The 15,414-nt window shown below is 31.5% G+C and overlaps 1 protein-coding gene across 1 annotated transcript in view; it reads right to left on the reverse strand.

Annotated features, from left to right (window-relative positions):
* Nucleotides 1-3,752: 3,752 nt before the first annotated feature.
* Nucleotides 3,753-15,414, reverse strand: part of LOC148282709 (ATP-binding cassette sub-family G member 1-like) — a 96,700-nt gene continuing 85,038 nt past the window's right edge. Inside the window, exon 3 of the mRNA XM_088224653.1 lies at nucleotides 3,753-3,997. Coding sequence (XP_088080779.1) covers nucleotides 3,772-3,997 — 226 coding nt within the window. The 3' untranslated portion in view covers nucleotides 3,753-3,771. The remainder of the gene's footprint in view (nucleotides 3,998-15,414) is intronic.

Here is a 15,414-nt window from a genome sequence, read left to right on the forward strand (position 1 = left end):
TTATTAATAATAATAAACGTATATTCACTTTTAGTTACTCAGTTCGCGATATATATATGCACTGTTATAATAATTTATTATGACGGGTAGATGCCTAAACTTCTACATTTCCTTCTCTAAAATGTTCTTCATCTCTGTTGTGTTGTAATATGTTTAAAAAAATAACTTGAATATGCTAAAATATGTCAGCCACGTGGTGTGATGGTCAGGGCGTTTGCCTACCATGCGATAGGTCTCGAGTTCGATTCCCGACATGGTTGATATGAAATATTTAATTAAAAACGTGTTTTCACACCAGAATATTTCATAGTTCTTAGGCTCCGATTATTATGGGAAATTAACACAGTTATCTTCGACTGTCTATAAAAAAACCGAAATAGGTGTACGAAAATGAGTATATTTTTATGAACATTTAAAGTATCTTCGTCGGTTATCTATAATTGAACATGTTTATAAGAATAATAATATGCATATTCATTTAACTAAATTTTACTTCGTAGACAAAATTGAAGATAAATGTTTACTTCCCATTTTAAATCCCACTTGTACCTCTTACCTCAATGTAACAAAAATGATCAAGATACGCTGCGATTGGTGTACCAATGCAGTGCCCTATTCACCATTAGGTGCGGAAAGAGAATAATGATGTTAAAAAGAAGAAGACTTGAAAGTTGGACGGTTGTTGTGGAAATTGTATCAAATGAAGTGTCCAAATTTTTTTCGCGACAACTTACATACTTTTTCGAGTAATTCTTGTGACGATGATGAAATGAAAAAAACAAAATGTATTTTTTATTTTTTGTTTATTTTGAGATTTAGTGACATTTCTGTTTAAAGAAAAATATGGATGAATTGAGCACAGTTATGCAGAAAGCAGCCGGTCCGCAATTATCAAAAAAATAGATTTTAGTGTTATCAGATGCAGTATGGTCAATTCTATGTTTTGCTAAAAACAGGCAGCATTAAAAAAACTTTAATAATCACCTCCTGAAAAAAGTATCGATTATAAAAATGGCATTTCTCGATTTGCAAAAAACATCCACGGCACTAGAAAAATCTAACGGTACTTTAAAAATCATTGAAACTGGTCAAATAGGTAGTAGATTTTTGTTTGTAATATTAAAATATATATATGTATATATATATATATTAATTGTTTATCATTTGTCGAAAGTCGAAAACATTCCAACTGTGGTGTAGATTCGATTATTCACCCGTTTCACAAAAGTGCTTTTATCTCAGATTCACTTTTCTATGGCTGACTAATTTCTGCATAACTACGTTCAATTGTAAATGATGTAAATTTATAAAGTAACATGAAGTCATGACAGAACAAATAATCTTTAATAGTTTTTTTTTTAGATCGTAGTTGGCCTTACAAAATCTCGTCTTATAAGTTAAAATAATTTCAAATGCGCATAATATAGTGTTTGCGTTATCATTTTCACCCACGTACGAGTATGTTATGTAGGTACATCCAATAAGCAAGTTCACGAACGCGAATATGCCTATTGATCTTTTGTTATTACTATAAACCTGTTCCGTACTGTTACTGATTTTTGAATATTTTAGCGAATTTGATACATTCTGACCTCGAATAGGATTATAAAGGTGTACCTACGTAATATTTATAATAAGTATGTCTAAAGCGAATGAGATAATATTTTGAGTGTCCTAATGTTTGCAGACACGACTGGATTTTACTCTCTAGGGGAGTGTTCGGCAAGTTCATTAGCCAAATGTGCTTAAAATCAGCAGTGAAACAATTATGATTTTTTTTGGGAGCCAAATTTCTTTACAATAAAATAAATAAAACAACTTTGTTTTAAACCACTTATTTCATTATGTCGGCCTCGTGGTGTGATGGTCAGCGCGTTTGCCTACCATGCAAGAGGTCTCGGATTCGATTCCCGGCATGGTTGACATTTTTTATTTTTTATTTTTTTTATTTTTATTGTTTTCACACTAGAATATTTCATAGTCCCTTCATGTACCAAATTAATCGAGATTTGCTGCGATTGGTGTACCAATCCAGTGCCTTATGCACCATTGGGTGCAGAAGGGGAATGACGGTGATTTTTTTTCTTCCAACCGATTTCAAAACTATACAAGCATCTTAATTAAGGTATACTTAACTAATTAAATCTTATTTTATTATATTAATATAGTGCTTCGAATGGAACTAATAAACCAAATCTATTTGTTATATAAGGATGGGGAACGCAATTTGAGATAGATACGCTCAAAACTAGACAGGAGTGGACTAAAGGAAATATTGTTCATTTGGTAATCTATGATTTTTTTTCTTATTATGAAGCGCTTTTTTAATTCTTAAGATTTCCAAGTTGTCTTTTCAAATTTCATTTTTAATATTTCCGTATTTTGATAGTATAATCATATCAGGTTATTAATTACGGTATGATTATACCATTAATATACTTTTATCTTTTTTGGGTGATCCCTTGTAAGTTGGGTTCGTTCCAATGTTTCGGCTACCATTGCAGGAGCCATCTTCAGGATAAACTGTGTGTCGATGAGTGTGTGAAGATGGCTGCTGCAATGGTAGCCGAAACTTCGGAACTAATCCAACTTACACAGAATTACCAAAAAAATATACATAGATATTCTAATACATTTTAAAAATATCAAATTGAAATCAGAATAGTTCCCAGTGAATCCACGCGATCGAGTAGATTATAAGATAAATAATAATTATACATCGTCAATTAGAGATGCGCATTATTGGATGACGGAAATAAGTAATTATTCATTACAGGTTACAAGAAAAACTGATTGTTTGATAATTAAATAAATCCGTCATTTTAATAACGAGTTGTAATTTACGAGTTATAAAGGAGTTATAAATTTAGTATAAAAATACTTCCTGTCGGTAACGATTTACAGAGTTTAATTATTCTAAGTATAATATATTTACTTAAATCGAAAAAAGGATGGTACGTTGCAATAAATAACACAACAGTTATATTTAATAGGCAACAGGTTTTTGTAATAATTTAAAAATTAATAAAATCTATAATTATGGATACACGAAAATGAGTAAAAAGATACAGCGAAAATAAGTTTTTAATGAAGTATTGTACTTCGCTCAGCTAGGTAATAAGTGCAATATGAAACAGTTGCCCTTTGCACTGCAAAAAGGGAGTTCAAGAAATATATTTTGATAATATTGTGCCTTTAATATAAAATTCTATATTCTGACTTTTTTTAATGCAACCCATTTTTTAAATTTGGAAAAAAACTCGAAAATTGTTATTTGACTTTAAACAATTTGAACTATTTTGTTTTGATGCAACTGACACTAATACCCGTATGCAGAGACAAAACTTAAGGTGAGGAAAGTACATTCTAATTTCAAATGCAGAGAATAACCCGAAGGTGAAGACAATAGAATGTACTTTCCCCCACCTTAAGGTTTGTCTCTGCATACGGGTATAAGCCGTCTATTTATTAGATAATAAAGTTTTATTTTAAAAAATAACCTGCAATTTTAAACTTTTTTTTACAGAGTACAACCCGAGAACAAAAGGCGTTAAAGGGGTAGTTACAAAAAATCAGAGTTGAATTGCAACGTTAATTGGTCACCATAAACTTCGGAAAATAGGCATTTTCGTATAATTTATACAGCCCAAATATAATGCGATATTTTTTACTTAAAATATTTTTTCTAAAAAATACATTCGCGTTATATTCAAGGCTTTCATTCCTGGTCCAAATATACAGGTCGCGTTATATTTGGTATAATACGGTACATTAAAAATATGATTTTGATAAAGTTTTACTAACCACCATCTGCTTGGCAATATTGGACAGGTTCTGACCGAGTTTCAGGTCTGCCGCTATCCTCATGACCTCCTCTACAGTAAAAAGTGGATAGAGCTGATCATCCTGAAGAATGTAGCAGGATTCCTTCTTGTACTGGGTTTTATTTCTCTTTCCGCATTCCTTATTACTGATTGTACCCGTTACTCCCGTTGTTCTGTAAGAAAGGAAATTACGATATAAAATGATTTAAAAAATATTATAAAAGTGTTTTTTACGGGGTTTTATACGAGTCGAAAAAAGTGATTAATCTGTTTTTGAATTCAAACGGGATCCAAAACTTGCGTTCAAAGAGCCTAAAGCAGAGGTCCCTAAACTGTTTTGCCCCGGTAGACCCCCTGATTTCCTAATATTGTTATTTTATAAATTTACCAAATTTAGACGTGTCTTTTGAAACTACACAAGGCTACAAGCTTTGATAGGGTTTATTGTAGAGTGGAAAATAAATAGTTAAATTTCATAGTCAATTAAAAAAAGAGGCAAAACGCAAATCTAATAACAAAAAAAAACAACGCATGACATCAAAGGTACTATCAGTGTATTATATTTACGGCAAGCCAACATTTTGGTCACGGCCTGCCTAAAAATGATCCACTCTCGTGGGCCCCCAATTAGATCTCATTTAAAAAATATATTTTATCAATTATCAAAAAAAATGTTCATCAGTTTTAAAATGTTTTTTTGTACGAATACACGTTACAATTTTATGTTTAACGTTTCTACCTCTCTAATGGAGCAAGATGCTAGAAGTGTTTTCTCATGCGCCCCCAATTTTTATTTACTCTGACATGGACCTCTTGCAGGTCGGAATCAACCCCGAGGGGTCGATATACATTACTTTGGGAATGACCGGCCAAAAGTTTGGAAAAAATGGAAAAAAACACAGAACTTTCATTTACCGCTCTAAATAAAAGGGTATTTTTTTTCTCTATAAATATCATCCAAGAACTTTATTAAAGTTGCCGAATAATTGAAAAAAATCCGTTTAAATACATCTTGAGTGTACGCAAAGGGTGGTTACGACACACGTATTATATGTGTTTGTGTGAAGCACATTTACTGGATTGCGGCGTTGGATATATTAGCTACCTACTGGACCCTGGTAAAAATGTTACAATTCCTACAGTGGGTATCATCTTTTTCTCTCCAGCCATACTCAAAACTAAACTGTCACTGAATGAAAACGTAAATTTTGATATTCCTATAATAATCATTTGTTTAAGCGATCAATTAGTCATTGTGTCGTGTTATCGCATATGAATAATCAAGAAACCGACAAATGCCCTTCCTGACCACAGGATCTGATCTTGCATGCTGTGAGAGAAGTTCAGAACAATAAGGTGCCAAAAACCCCAGTACAAGGTAGGTAATTGCATTCATTTGTATTCGAGTTCAGTGCCAAAGAATGTAAAGATAACGCAAATCCGCGTACCAGTAATTCGAGCGTTCATCAGCCTCTGGCTAGTAGTGTGATCAAAAATCATAAAAAAAGGGTTTACATTTTGCAGCTTTTCGCCTATTTTAGTTTTCTGCAAAGGAAAATACTTAGAACTCATCACAAAAAGGTGGCTGCAATTTTAGTTTTACCATCCCCTACCCAACCAACCTAAAAATAATTGGAGATTATTATATATATATATTATAAAATATTATTTAGGTAAGGACGTTGTTTTAAGATCTAATCTATTCGAAGCTATCTCTATTTTTTTGTACACTTACTTTATTTGCAGACTCTGTGACGAGTTTGACGCATCTTTAGACCGCTCAAATATGGCACGGAAAATTTAAAAAAAATCCAACTTAGACGGAGTTTCATCTTGGTTAACTGATGAAATAGTTTCAGTTGTAAAATTGATTGAAAGGGACTAAATTATACATTTTGACCAATCCATCAGTCTGTAGCCCATGCCATCAAAATTTATCGATGGAGTAATAAAAGTTTTAACAATTTTCCTCTTTAGATTTTGAGATCATGCCTTAAGTACCTTCCGATAACCCAACTCTCGAATGTGTTGTCTTTCATCTACAATCATAGCCAACTTCATATTCTCTGTTGCACAAAGACAAAATAGAGAAATGGTGTAATCTGAAATATAGAGATTACAATTCAAATCGAGAAATCACTGTTTTTGACCCCACTTAATATTGATATAATATGTATATCGCCGCCGTTCAGGCAAAAATCACTAACTCAAAAAACACCATTTCGAGAAAAAGCAGTTTGAAAACTTGGAGACTAACGAAAAATGTATGTGTTCCTGAGGTTTTATGTATACAACAAAATTTAAAAAGCGCCATTGGTAACTCTTTTTTTCTAATACATTTTTATACATCTGGAAGATTTTTTGAGGCAAAGAGGCTGAAATTTGGTTTAGTGACTTTTGCTAGTTAATAATCTGGACAATGCAAGTCAAAATAGTGAGTGAAAGGAGAAAATTTTCAAAATAATGTAATGTTGTGACTAAAAATAAGTTTCACATTATTTTACATGTATTTTTTAAAAGACATGTATTATCATACAAATACCTAATCACAAACAAAATTTTATTTTTAGGAAGAAAATTGACAAAAAATTCTATTTACTTTTAGTCATTTATACTTGTTGAGATTTTATTGGCCGTGACATAGTAAAAAACAAAAAATTCCGATTTACGAAACTTATTTTTAAGTTACTTCGGTGACATTTGCCAGTTAAAGAACATAATTTTACGCTCCGAATGGCATACCTACTCACCTTAAAACAGTCTTTTTCGGGAATTGTTACTTTTGCCTGAACGGCGACGATTCGCAGTATAAACAGAAATTATATAAATTTAATATAATTAGTCTGTAAGCAGAAAATAATTTTTGCCGAGTAAGCATTAAATAAAGTTGTTTAGTTTAAAATATTATCTACATCGTAATACATTGAAATAAGTCGGATGTGTGTGTTAAATGTGGCATGATGCATTAAAAAACAAAGTACGTCATTATTGTTTTCTAGTTCATGCAATCTAGGAATGCAGATGTTGACGCAGGTTTGTTCTATTATTCTCATATCAGCTTACCTTGTTTCCATGTTGGTAAACGATAATTTATAAAAGTTATTAGTTCAGAGCAATCAATATATGAATTATATATATTTTATACAGAGATCAGAAATTATTCAACGATCAGCCAAACACGTTAAATTCAAATGGCCCATTAGATATGCGATATCAATTGATTATATTATAGCAACAAACAAATTATTACTTTTTTATTCATTGATATCTGCAGTATCTTACTGAATGGATTGTTCTCCTAAAACAAGGACAAATTACCACTAATGATTTTCTATTGATGTGTCACGATAAATTTCTATAATAAATGAATATTACGTATGTAGGTATACAAAAGGGTTTACGTGGTTTTACAATGCAGTATTTTAATATCTCTAGTCTAGTATCCGAGCGTTAGACTGATTTCCTTACCTCCAATGTAACAAAATGATCCAATTACGCCGTAATTGGAGTGCATTGAAATGCAGTGCTCTATGCACTACGGAATACAAAAAGGGAAATTCATTATTTTTTTTATTTATTTGACGGACTTATGCAGTCCATTCTAACGATGGTAAATACAATTTCTTATAATAGATACCGGCACTAATAAAATAAAATACAACTAAATCAAATTAAAGCTAGGACAAAAAAAATGAAAATTACTACCTCAAGACAAGATCTGGTCTATCTTAGTGAATTTTTACAACTATAAAGACTTACACTAAAAAAGTCCAGATCTTGTTCGAGTTTTTAAATGATGATGATAAACACGTAGGGAGGGTGCGCTAGTAATTAATATAATATTAATAAATTAGTAATAATTAATCTAATGGCCAAAAATATGTAAACGTAAGAATTTAACTCCAACATAAAAAAGACACTTTTTTCATAAAATGAAGTCATAACATGTATTATTTTTGACCATCAGATAAAGAATGTCTAATTACTGTAGCAACCCTTCTTTGACGGCAAAATGGCATTTGCTTTATTTATTGTACAATTATTTGTAGCTAATAACTATAATCTTGAGATCCAAGTTAAGACTTTATTGTTTATCCGTAGATTCTTTTTTTATTAATATACATATTACAGCACTTTTTTTTTGATATTTTTTTTTTGCAAATTGCTTTTTTTCGTGGTTACTGCGCCGTGTATTGTTCGCCTCTATGTTGACGTTTCGGAATTCAATGCAGTATACAACATGTCGACATACATCTTGGTTGAGCTAATATTACACCAACTCCGACGCTGCAATGCGCACACGGAACAATATCCTAAAAAACTGAATGAGAATCTGAGCGGTCGAGAAAAAAAGTTTTTCTCTTGATATTTCACAAATTTATTTCTTATTTTTTTTTGCTTTTTTAAACCTGTTTCGTAAAAAGATAACTTTAACGTGGCTTTGTTTTGATTTCAATTTTTTTTAGAACAACCTGAATATATTATTTCGATTTAGAAAAGTTGAAAATATGGAAAATTTACACAGCTTCGGCTTACCGTTAGTGGGTTTAAACATAAAAAACAAACCAATAAACTTAAAAAGCAGAAAAAAATCGCTCGAAGAACATTTTAGAGAAGGAAATATAGAAGTCTAGACATCTACAGGCATACCATCACAAAAGTCAAAAGATGGAAAACTGAAGGAATATAGATGTTCAAATATAGGCAGAATGGTGAATGTACATATTATGTAAAGTGGGTACTTAAACTAACTAAAAACAATATCAGGTAATAAGCCATGTAGATGCCTAGACTTAAATTTCCTTCTCTAAAATGTTCTTCATCGCTTTTGTAATATGTTAATAAAAATAACATCTTAAATTAATCTAAATTTATACCGAAGAAGACTTGAAAATTGGACTACTGTTGTGGAAATTGTATGAAATGACGTGTCCAAATAATTTTTCGCTACAATTGAACGTAGTTAGGCAGAAAGCAGCCAGTCCACAATTATGAAAAAATAATATTTTGTTGTTATTGGGTGCAGTAAGATCGATTCTTTGTTCTGCCAAAAACAGCCAGCCCGATTTTTTACAAAAAACTCTAATAATCACCTTCTAAAAATAGTTTTGATCTCAAATACGACATTTTTTAATTTGCAAAAAGCACCCCCATAGCTCTAGAAATATATTACAACACTTTAAAACTACTACTAAAATTAGTCAAGTACGTAATTAGATACTTGTTTGAAATATAAAAAAAAAACTTTGTTGATCATTTTTGTCCAAGTGAAAAACATTTCAACTGTTGTGTAGATTTGATTATTCACTGATTTCACAAACGTGCTATTATCTCAGTTTCACTTTTCTATGTCTGGCTGTTTTCTGCACAACTACATTTAATTTACGTGTAAGAGTAGTTCTTGTACGGGCAAATGAACTTATGGCGTGTATTTTATGTGTTCTAATTATTTATTGACCTCCATTTTAAAATAAAATTATAAATTGTCGGAAAATCAAATTAAACTTACACCATTTAGCAATTTAAATTAAAAAAAAATATAATTATATTATTTTGGGCCACTTCCTTGTGAACTAAATTTTTTACAGGACTTATACTTGTATCTAATAACAAATAGTATTTTTATGGCTACAATAAAGAAGCTTTGAAAAAGAAAATAATGACGCAATCAAGTTTTCCACAAGTTGCAACACTATAAATAAATAAAATAAATTCCGTATGAGTCGTAACGATGGAATGTCATCTTTTTAAATTAAATAATTTAATTCTTTCATAACATTCAATAAAAAATCATATTCATGATAATTTGTCCCATCGATGGTCGAATCGGTTATGTCATAACGCAAATGGCCAGTAAATGATGTTATTATCAAATGATTCTCAAGAACATTTTCCTAGTTCACGATCATTCTTATGTAAATATTATTGTGTTGTAGATCGCAATAATTTTAGAGGTTCTCATTGCTGACAGGTCAGAAGTAATTAATATAAATTAATAAACAAATACAAACATCTCAGTGTTATTGATTAACTTAATCAATTTGATCGCCAGTGTGAAACAATCGTACTAAAATAATTTGATGATTGTGATAGATTAGAGTTTTTAGACTCGGGTAAAAATCCAGTGTATGACAATCAAGGGATGATTAGTTTTTCCAGTAGAAGTTGGCGCGTTTCTTAGCATGTTTGAAGTATCTGCCAGATTCGATCATTTGCATAGTGAACATTTCATGATCCATGGACACGAATTGTGTAGTAAGACTGATAATCTTTATTATCATCATATTCATATACGCACATGATGGTGCGAAGCATTGTTGAAGGTAAGATGATCACTCCCAAGCTTAAGGCATCTGTCCAGAGACTGTGAAATATTGCAGATAAAGTCACCTTTTAAAAATACCCACTAGTAATCGAACCCGGAGCCTCAAGCATGGTAGGGTTTTTATATTTTTGTACATAACTCGGTATTTTATTTTTTATACGGTATAAGTGCCTTTTACAATATAAAATATAACAATATAATGAGTTAGTTAAATATACGAAAATTGAAAAAACTAAAAAACAATATTAAAACAAAGGGATAAAAATAACAATAAAAATATGCACATACATGTATGTATGTCAGCATACAAAAGACATAAAAAATATAAATGAATTGATATCAGATCATTAACATAAGTAGCTTTTGCAAATAATTCGTTATTCGTTACTGCAGAACATCATAAAATATTTATAAAGAGATGATTTGAATTCACATGAGTTAAAATGTCCATATGAGAGGTACATTTACTTTCTAGTCTGTGAATACGCGGTATGGGTGAGTGACAAAGATAGTTGGTTTAAGAAGGGTGAAAACAATATAGACTATTTTGTCTAGTTCTACGTGTTAGTATATAAATATTTTTTATATCCAGGAGTTCGCAACAATCGAATTTAGAATTAACGATTTTTTATAAAAATATTAGGTCAGTTATTTTCCTGCGATCCTCCAGAGTAAGTTAATTTAAAAAAATACCAAATACATGTAGTTGATTTGGTCCTTGTTCTTTTATTTGCAGTTTGAAATTAGTAAATCTCAAAATTTTTCGTTGGACTCTTTCAACATTATTTATGTGAATTTTGTAAAAAGGGGACCATATAGTAGAGTTGTACTCTAAGTAAACATTATTTTTTCTCTTGTCTTCTAACATTGAACACTATTTTTATTTGTATTATAGCATGCTTTTCTGGTTCTTACACATCTTTTAAAAAAAAATGCTACCTATGTGTGTTATTGTTGTAAATGCCCTTAGGAAGAATATGATAAATTAAAAAAATAAATGAAGAAGAACGCACATTATATAATTTATATAAATAAGAGAATAATGGAGGAGGGATAGGTTAGTTATTTAATAAACAAAGAAGTAAATTTTTGTTTACTGTGTACTCGTATTTAGGTAATGTATCAAAATTATGTAAAATGTTTTGCTCGGCACGGGACACAAACATTATTTAAATAAAAAATCATTAAACAAAAGAACGGTAATATTTTACTGTGCCCGGATAGGCATCTGAAGTTTAAGCTAATCACCTTATATGTAACAAAAATGATCAAGATAAGATAAGACCCAATTATTGAAGTATGATGAAGCTAATTTGGACCAAAGCAATGTTTATCGGTGGTACAAAATGTTCTCAAAGGGCTGAGAAGATGTGAACGACGAAGAGCGTACCGGACGCCCGAGCAGGTCAACAACAGACGAAAACATTGATGAAGTGAAAAAAATAGTATTGGCCAATCATCGAATCACCGTTAGGAAAGTTGCTGAGAATCTCAACATATTGATTGGCTTGTGCCATTTGATTTTTACCAATGATTTGGGCATGAGACGGTTCGCCGTGAAATTCGTACCAAAATTGCTCAATTTTGACCAAAAACAGCATCGCAAAAGTATTGCTCGAGAGCTGTTGGACTCTGTCAGCGACGACCCACATTTGCTCTAGAGGGTTATAACTGGTGACGAATCATGACGTTTATGGGTATGAAAACCCAAAGCTCAATCATCCCAATGGAAGCTGCCGCACGAGCCAAGACCGAAAAAAGCGCGCCAATTCCGGTCGAATGTGAACAGTACCATGAGTGCTTGCAGGGGCATGAGTGCTTGCCACAGAGTATAACAGTCAATAAAGAATATTACCTGCAAGTTATGCGCAATTTGCGTGAAGCAATTCGCCAGAAACGCTCGGATTTGTGGAAGAACAAAAATTGGCTTTTGCACCACGATAACGCCTCTGTTCACCCATTGTTGCTTGTGAGCGAATTTTTAGCCAAAAACAACACAATAATAATGCAGCAGCCACCGTATTCCCTAGATCTGGCCCCCTGTGACTTTTTCTTGTTCTCGAAACTGAATAGGCCCATGAAAGGACGACGCTACGCTACAATTGAGGATATAAAGACGGCATCGAAGGAGGAGTTGAACAAGATCACAAAAAAAAATTTTTTGAAGTGCTTTAAGGATTGGAAAAAACGTTGGCGACAAAATAGATATTTATGAACAAAATAATTATTTTTGAAAAAACACAAAATTCGCGATACTTTTTGAAGAGACTGCGTATGTATATCTGTATATGTAATAATTATCTAAGATACACGAAATGTAGGTTTACAGTTTTATAATAAAAAAACATTAATATATGTAGGAACAATAAACACAATTCAGAAGTATTATTACTATGGCCCGATTGTCTCCGTGCATTTTATTAATTCTGTGAAGGAAGGTTATCAATAAAATATGCTTCTATAAATGATAAATATGTGGGTCAATAGTTTAATTAAGTTTTTATCTGGAATAATAATATTTTATAACTAGTTACAAAACACTACGCTAGATGCAGTGCGTGACTGCTAAACTCGGCACCACTCTCCAGAGTGCTACGGACTAAAGTTGCATACAAAAGTTTGAGGGTATTTAATTCTACGAAGTGTTATCTGTGAGTTATTATTGAATAGAAACTCTTTTAAAATAAATGCGGATTTTCCAAAGACGCATTATATTATATTATCTAAATAGGTACGCTTATTTTGTCGAACGGATTAAGAAATCGAAAGATTAGCTTCGACGTAAACTCTAGGGTATAATATTATATACCGTTATGTCCTCGATACGAGAAGAAAACTTTTAGAGACATGAACGTAAATGGTTTTATGATATTATTTTCTACTGTAAATTTATACATAGAACCAATTAAGTGCAAGATTCCAATAAAAAGGATCCCAATAAAAAGGTCTCACATTAGATAATAGACGCTTTTAAAAATAACAAATATCCATAAATTCGACCTATTTCTAAGATATTGCAAAATGCAGATGACAAAAAAAAGAATAAAAATTCTAGACGAGTAGTAATATTCACGTGATGGTTTTCTGGGTTACTATGCCATATGGTTTATTGGATGAAAAAAAGTTTTAAAAATGCTAAATAATATTCATTTTTCATATCATATAATACAGTTAGGATTTTCCAATGTTTTGTGTACATAAAAGAATTGAGAATACTCAGACATAGAGACATATTTAAACTGACTTTGTTTTCAAGTTATGCGACATTCCACACACCTATGGTCCGTATGATGCTCTCCCAAATTTTGCGAATTATCTCTTAGGAATAAATCTTAGTTAATAAGTACACATTTGATATTTCATTGTATTTTATACTGTATAAGAAATTAAAAAAATACGTATAAAATAAAAGGTGAAATAATTCAATTAAATGAATCTCACCCGCATAAATAAAGATTTCAGCTGTTTAACTTCACAAACATCGAAAGATGAAAGAATTGAAGGAATATAGATGTTCAAATTTGGGCAGAATGGTGAATGTTACACAGTGTGTAAAGTGGCCACTTAAACCAGCCAATGACAGGTGATGAGCCCTGTAGATGCCTAGACCTCTATATTACCTTCTCTAAAATGTTCTTCATCTCTGTTGTAATATGTTATTATTAAGCTCCCTTAGGAGCTGAATCTAGTCCTTGTTTTAAGGTTTTGTTTGTTAATCTATCAAACAAAAACTTTATTTATGTATTGTTTTTAGTGCTACGATTTCTTAAGTTTTGTAATTTTGAAATTACTATACTTGTGACGTCACAAGTTCTCTACGCTAATCACTTTGACTCACGTTGATTCGCACACGTAATTTTGATATTAAAAGCGAATGAACCGGTTGATGCTTTCACGTTGATTCCCACACGTAATTTTCATATTAAAAGCGAATGAACCGGTTGATGCTTTCACGTTGGAATCAACGAATGCACACGTAATTTTGATATTTAAAGCAAATGAACCGGTTGATGCTTTCACGTTGATTCCCACACGTAATTTTCATATTAAAAGCGAATGAACCGGTTGATGCTTTCACGTTGGAATCAACGAATGCACACGTATTTTTGATATTAAAAGCAAATGAACCGGTTGATGCTTTCACGTTGATTCCCACACGTAATTTTCATATTAAAAGCGAATGAACCGGTTGATGCTTTTACGTTGATTCGCACAAGTAATGTTGGTAGAAAAAGCGGATGAATGTGTAAATTGCGTATTAATATCATTGTTTGATTGTAATTATTTTGGAAAAATGATACGGAAGGGCAGGTCAGAACTCAGAACTTGGAATATTATACATATTTCATAACATTTTTTCTTGTGACACCAGATTCTCAGTTTCAGAGGATACGAGTATGCGATGGGAGATTAATGAATAGGTACTTGAACATAGTTTTCCTGACATTATTTCGCAGACGCCTCCCTGATACTTCGAAAAAAAGACAACCGCACGTCATAATATATCTTTTTTGCGTCGGTACTATTTGCGTTTTTTAAAAATATTTAACATATTTGTATACCGTACGTGCGAAGACGGCAGACAAAACAAGGCGCTTTTAACGGTTATTGGATGGTCTAGGCTTCTTTAAGAAACAATTTATCAAAATAAAACAATAGGTAAACGCCAATGATTTACATTTATATTGTATAAATTAAGCATTGCTCTAGTGCCATAGAGAAAATACGAGAGTAAATTTGTCTAAAGAAAAGTCTGACTGCGTTTTTTCCAACTCTTAGAAGTACAGTGGTATTAAAAACTTACCACATATTCAATATATTTTTTTGATACAAGAACCGTGGTAAATATTAATTACAACATTAATAATACAATATGTATATTATATTTTCACTAACATAAGTCACTAGCCGCTGACTGATTAAAAAAGTTGTTTTCTTCCTTACTGGCACGGCGGTAGTCAAATTTATACCACATGGAAAATCATCACACAGTTTAAAAATATAAAAAAATGGCACTCAATCATTAAAGAAAAAATAGTAATTTATTATTTATTATTATTATGAAAAGCTGTGCCGAGGCATGCATGCATATGCACATGCACATATTATGATAATATGCACTAATTAAATCATGAAAATATCATATTTTATTTATAGAAGACATAAAGAAATATAATAAATTTGGATATAAGAAAAATATGTAATGGAAATAGCTTATTAAAATGCATGTCGTGTTGGTTTTATATTTTTGTGCAACAACTATGG

Source organism: Micrasema longulum, unplaced genomic scaffold (assembly GCF_059751315.1).
Source record: "Micrasema longulum isolate JH-2025_06_02 unplaced genomic scaffold, ASM5975131v1 h1tg000301l, whole genome shotgun sequence".
Lineage (NCBI taxonomy): Eukaryota > Metazoa > Arthropoda > Insecta > Trichoptera > Brachycentridae > Micrasema > Micrasema longulum.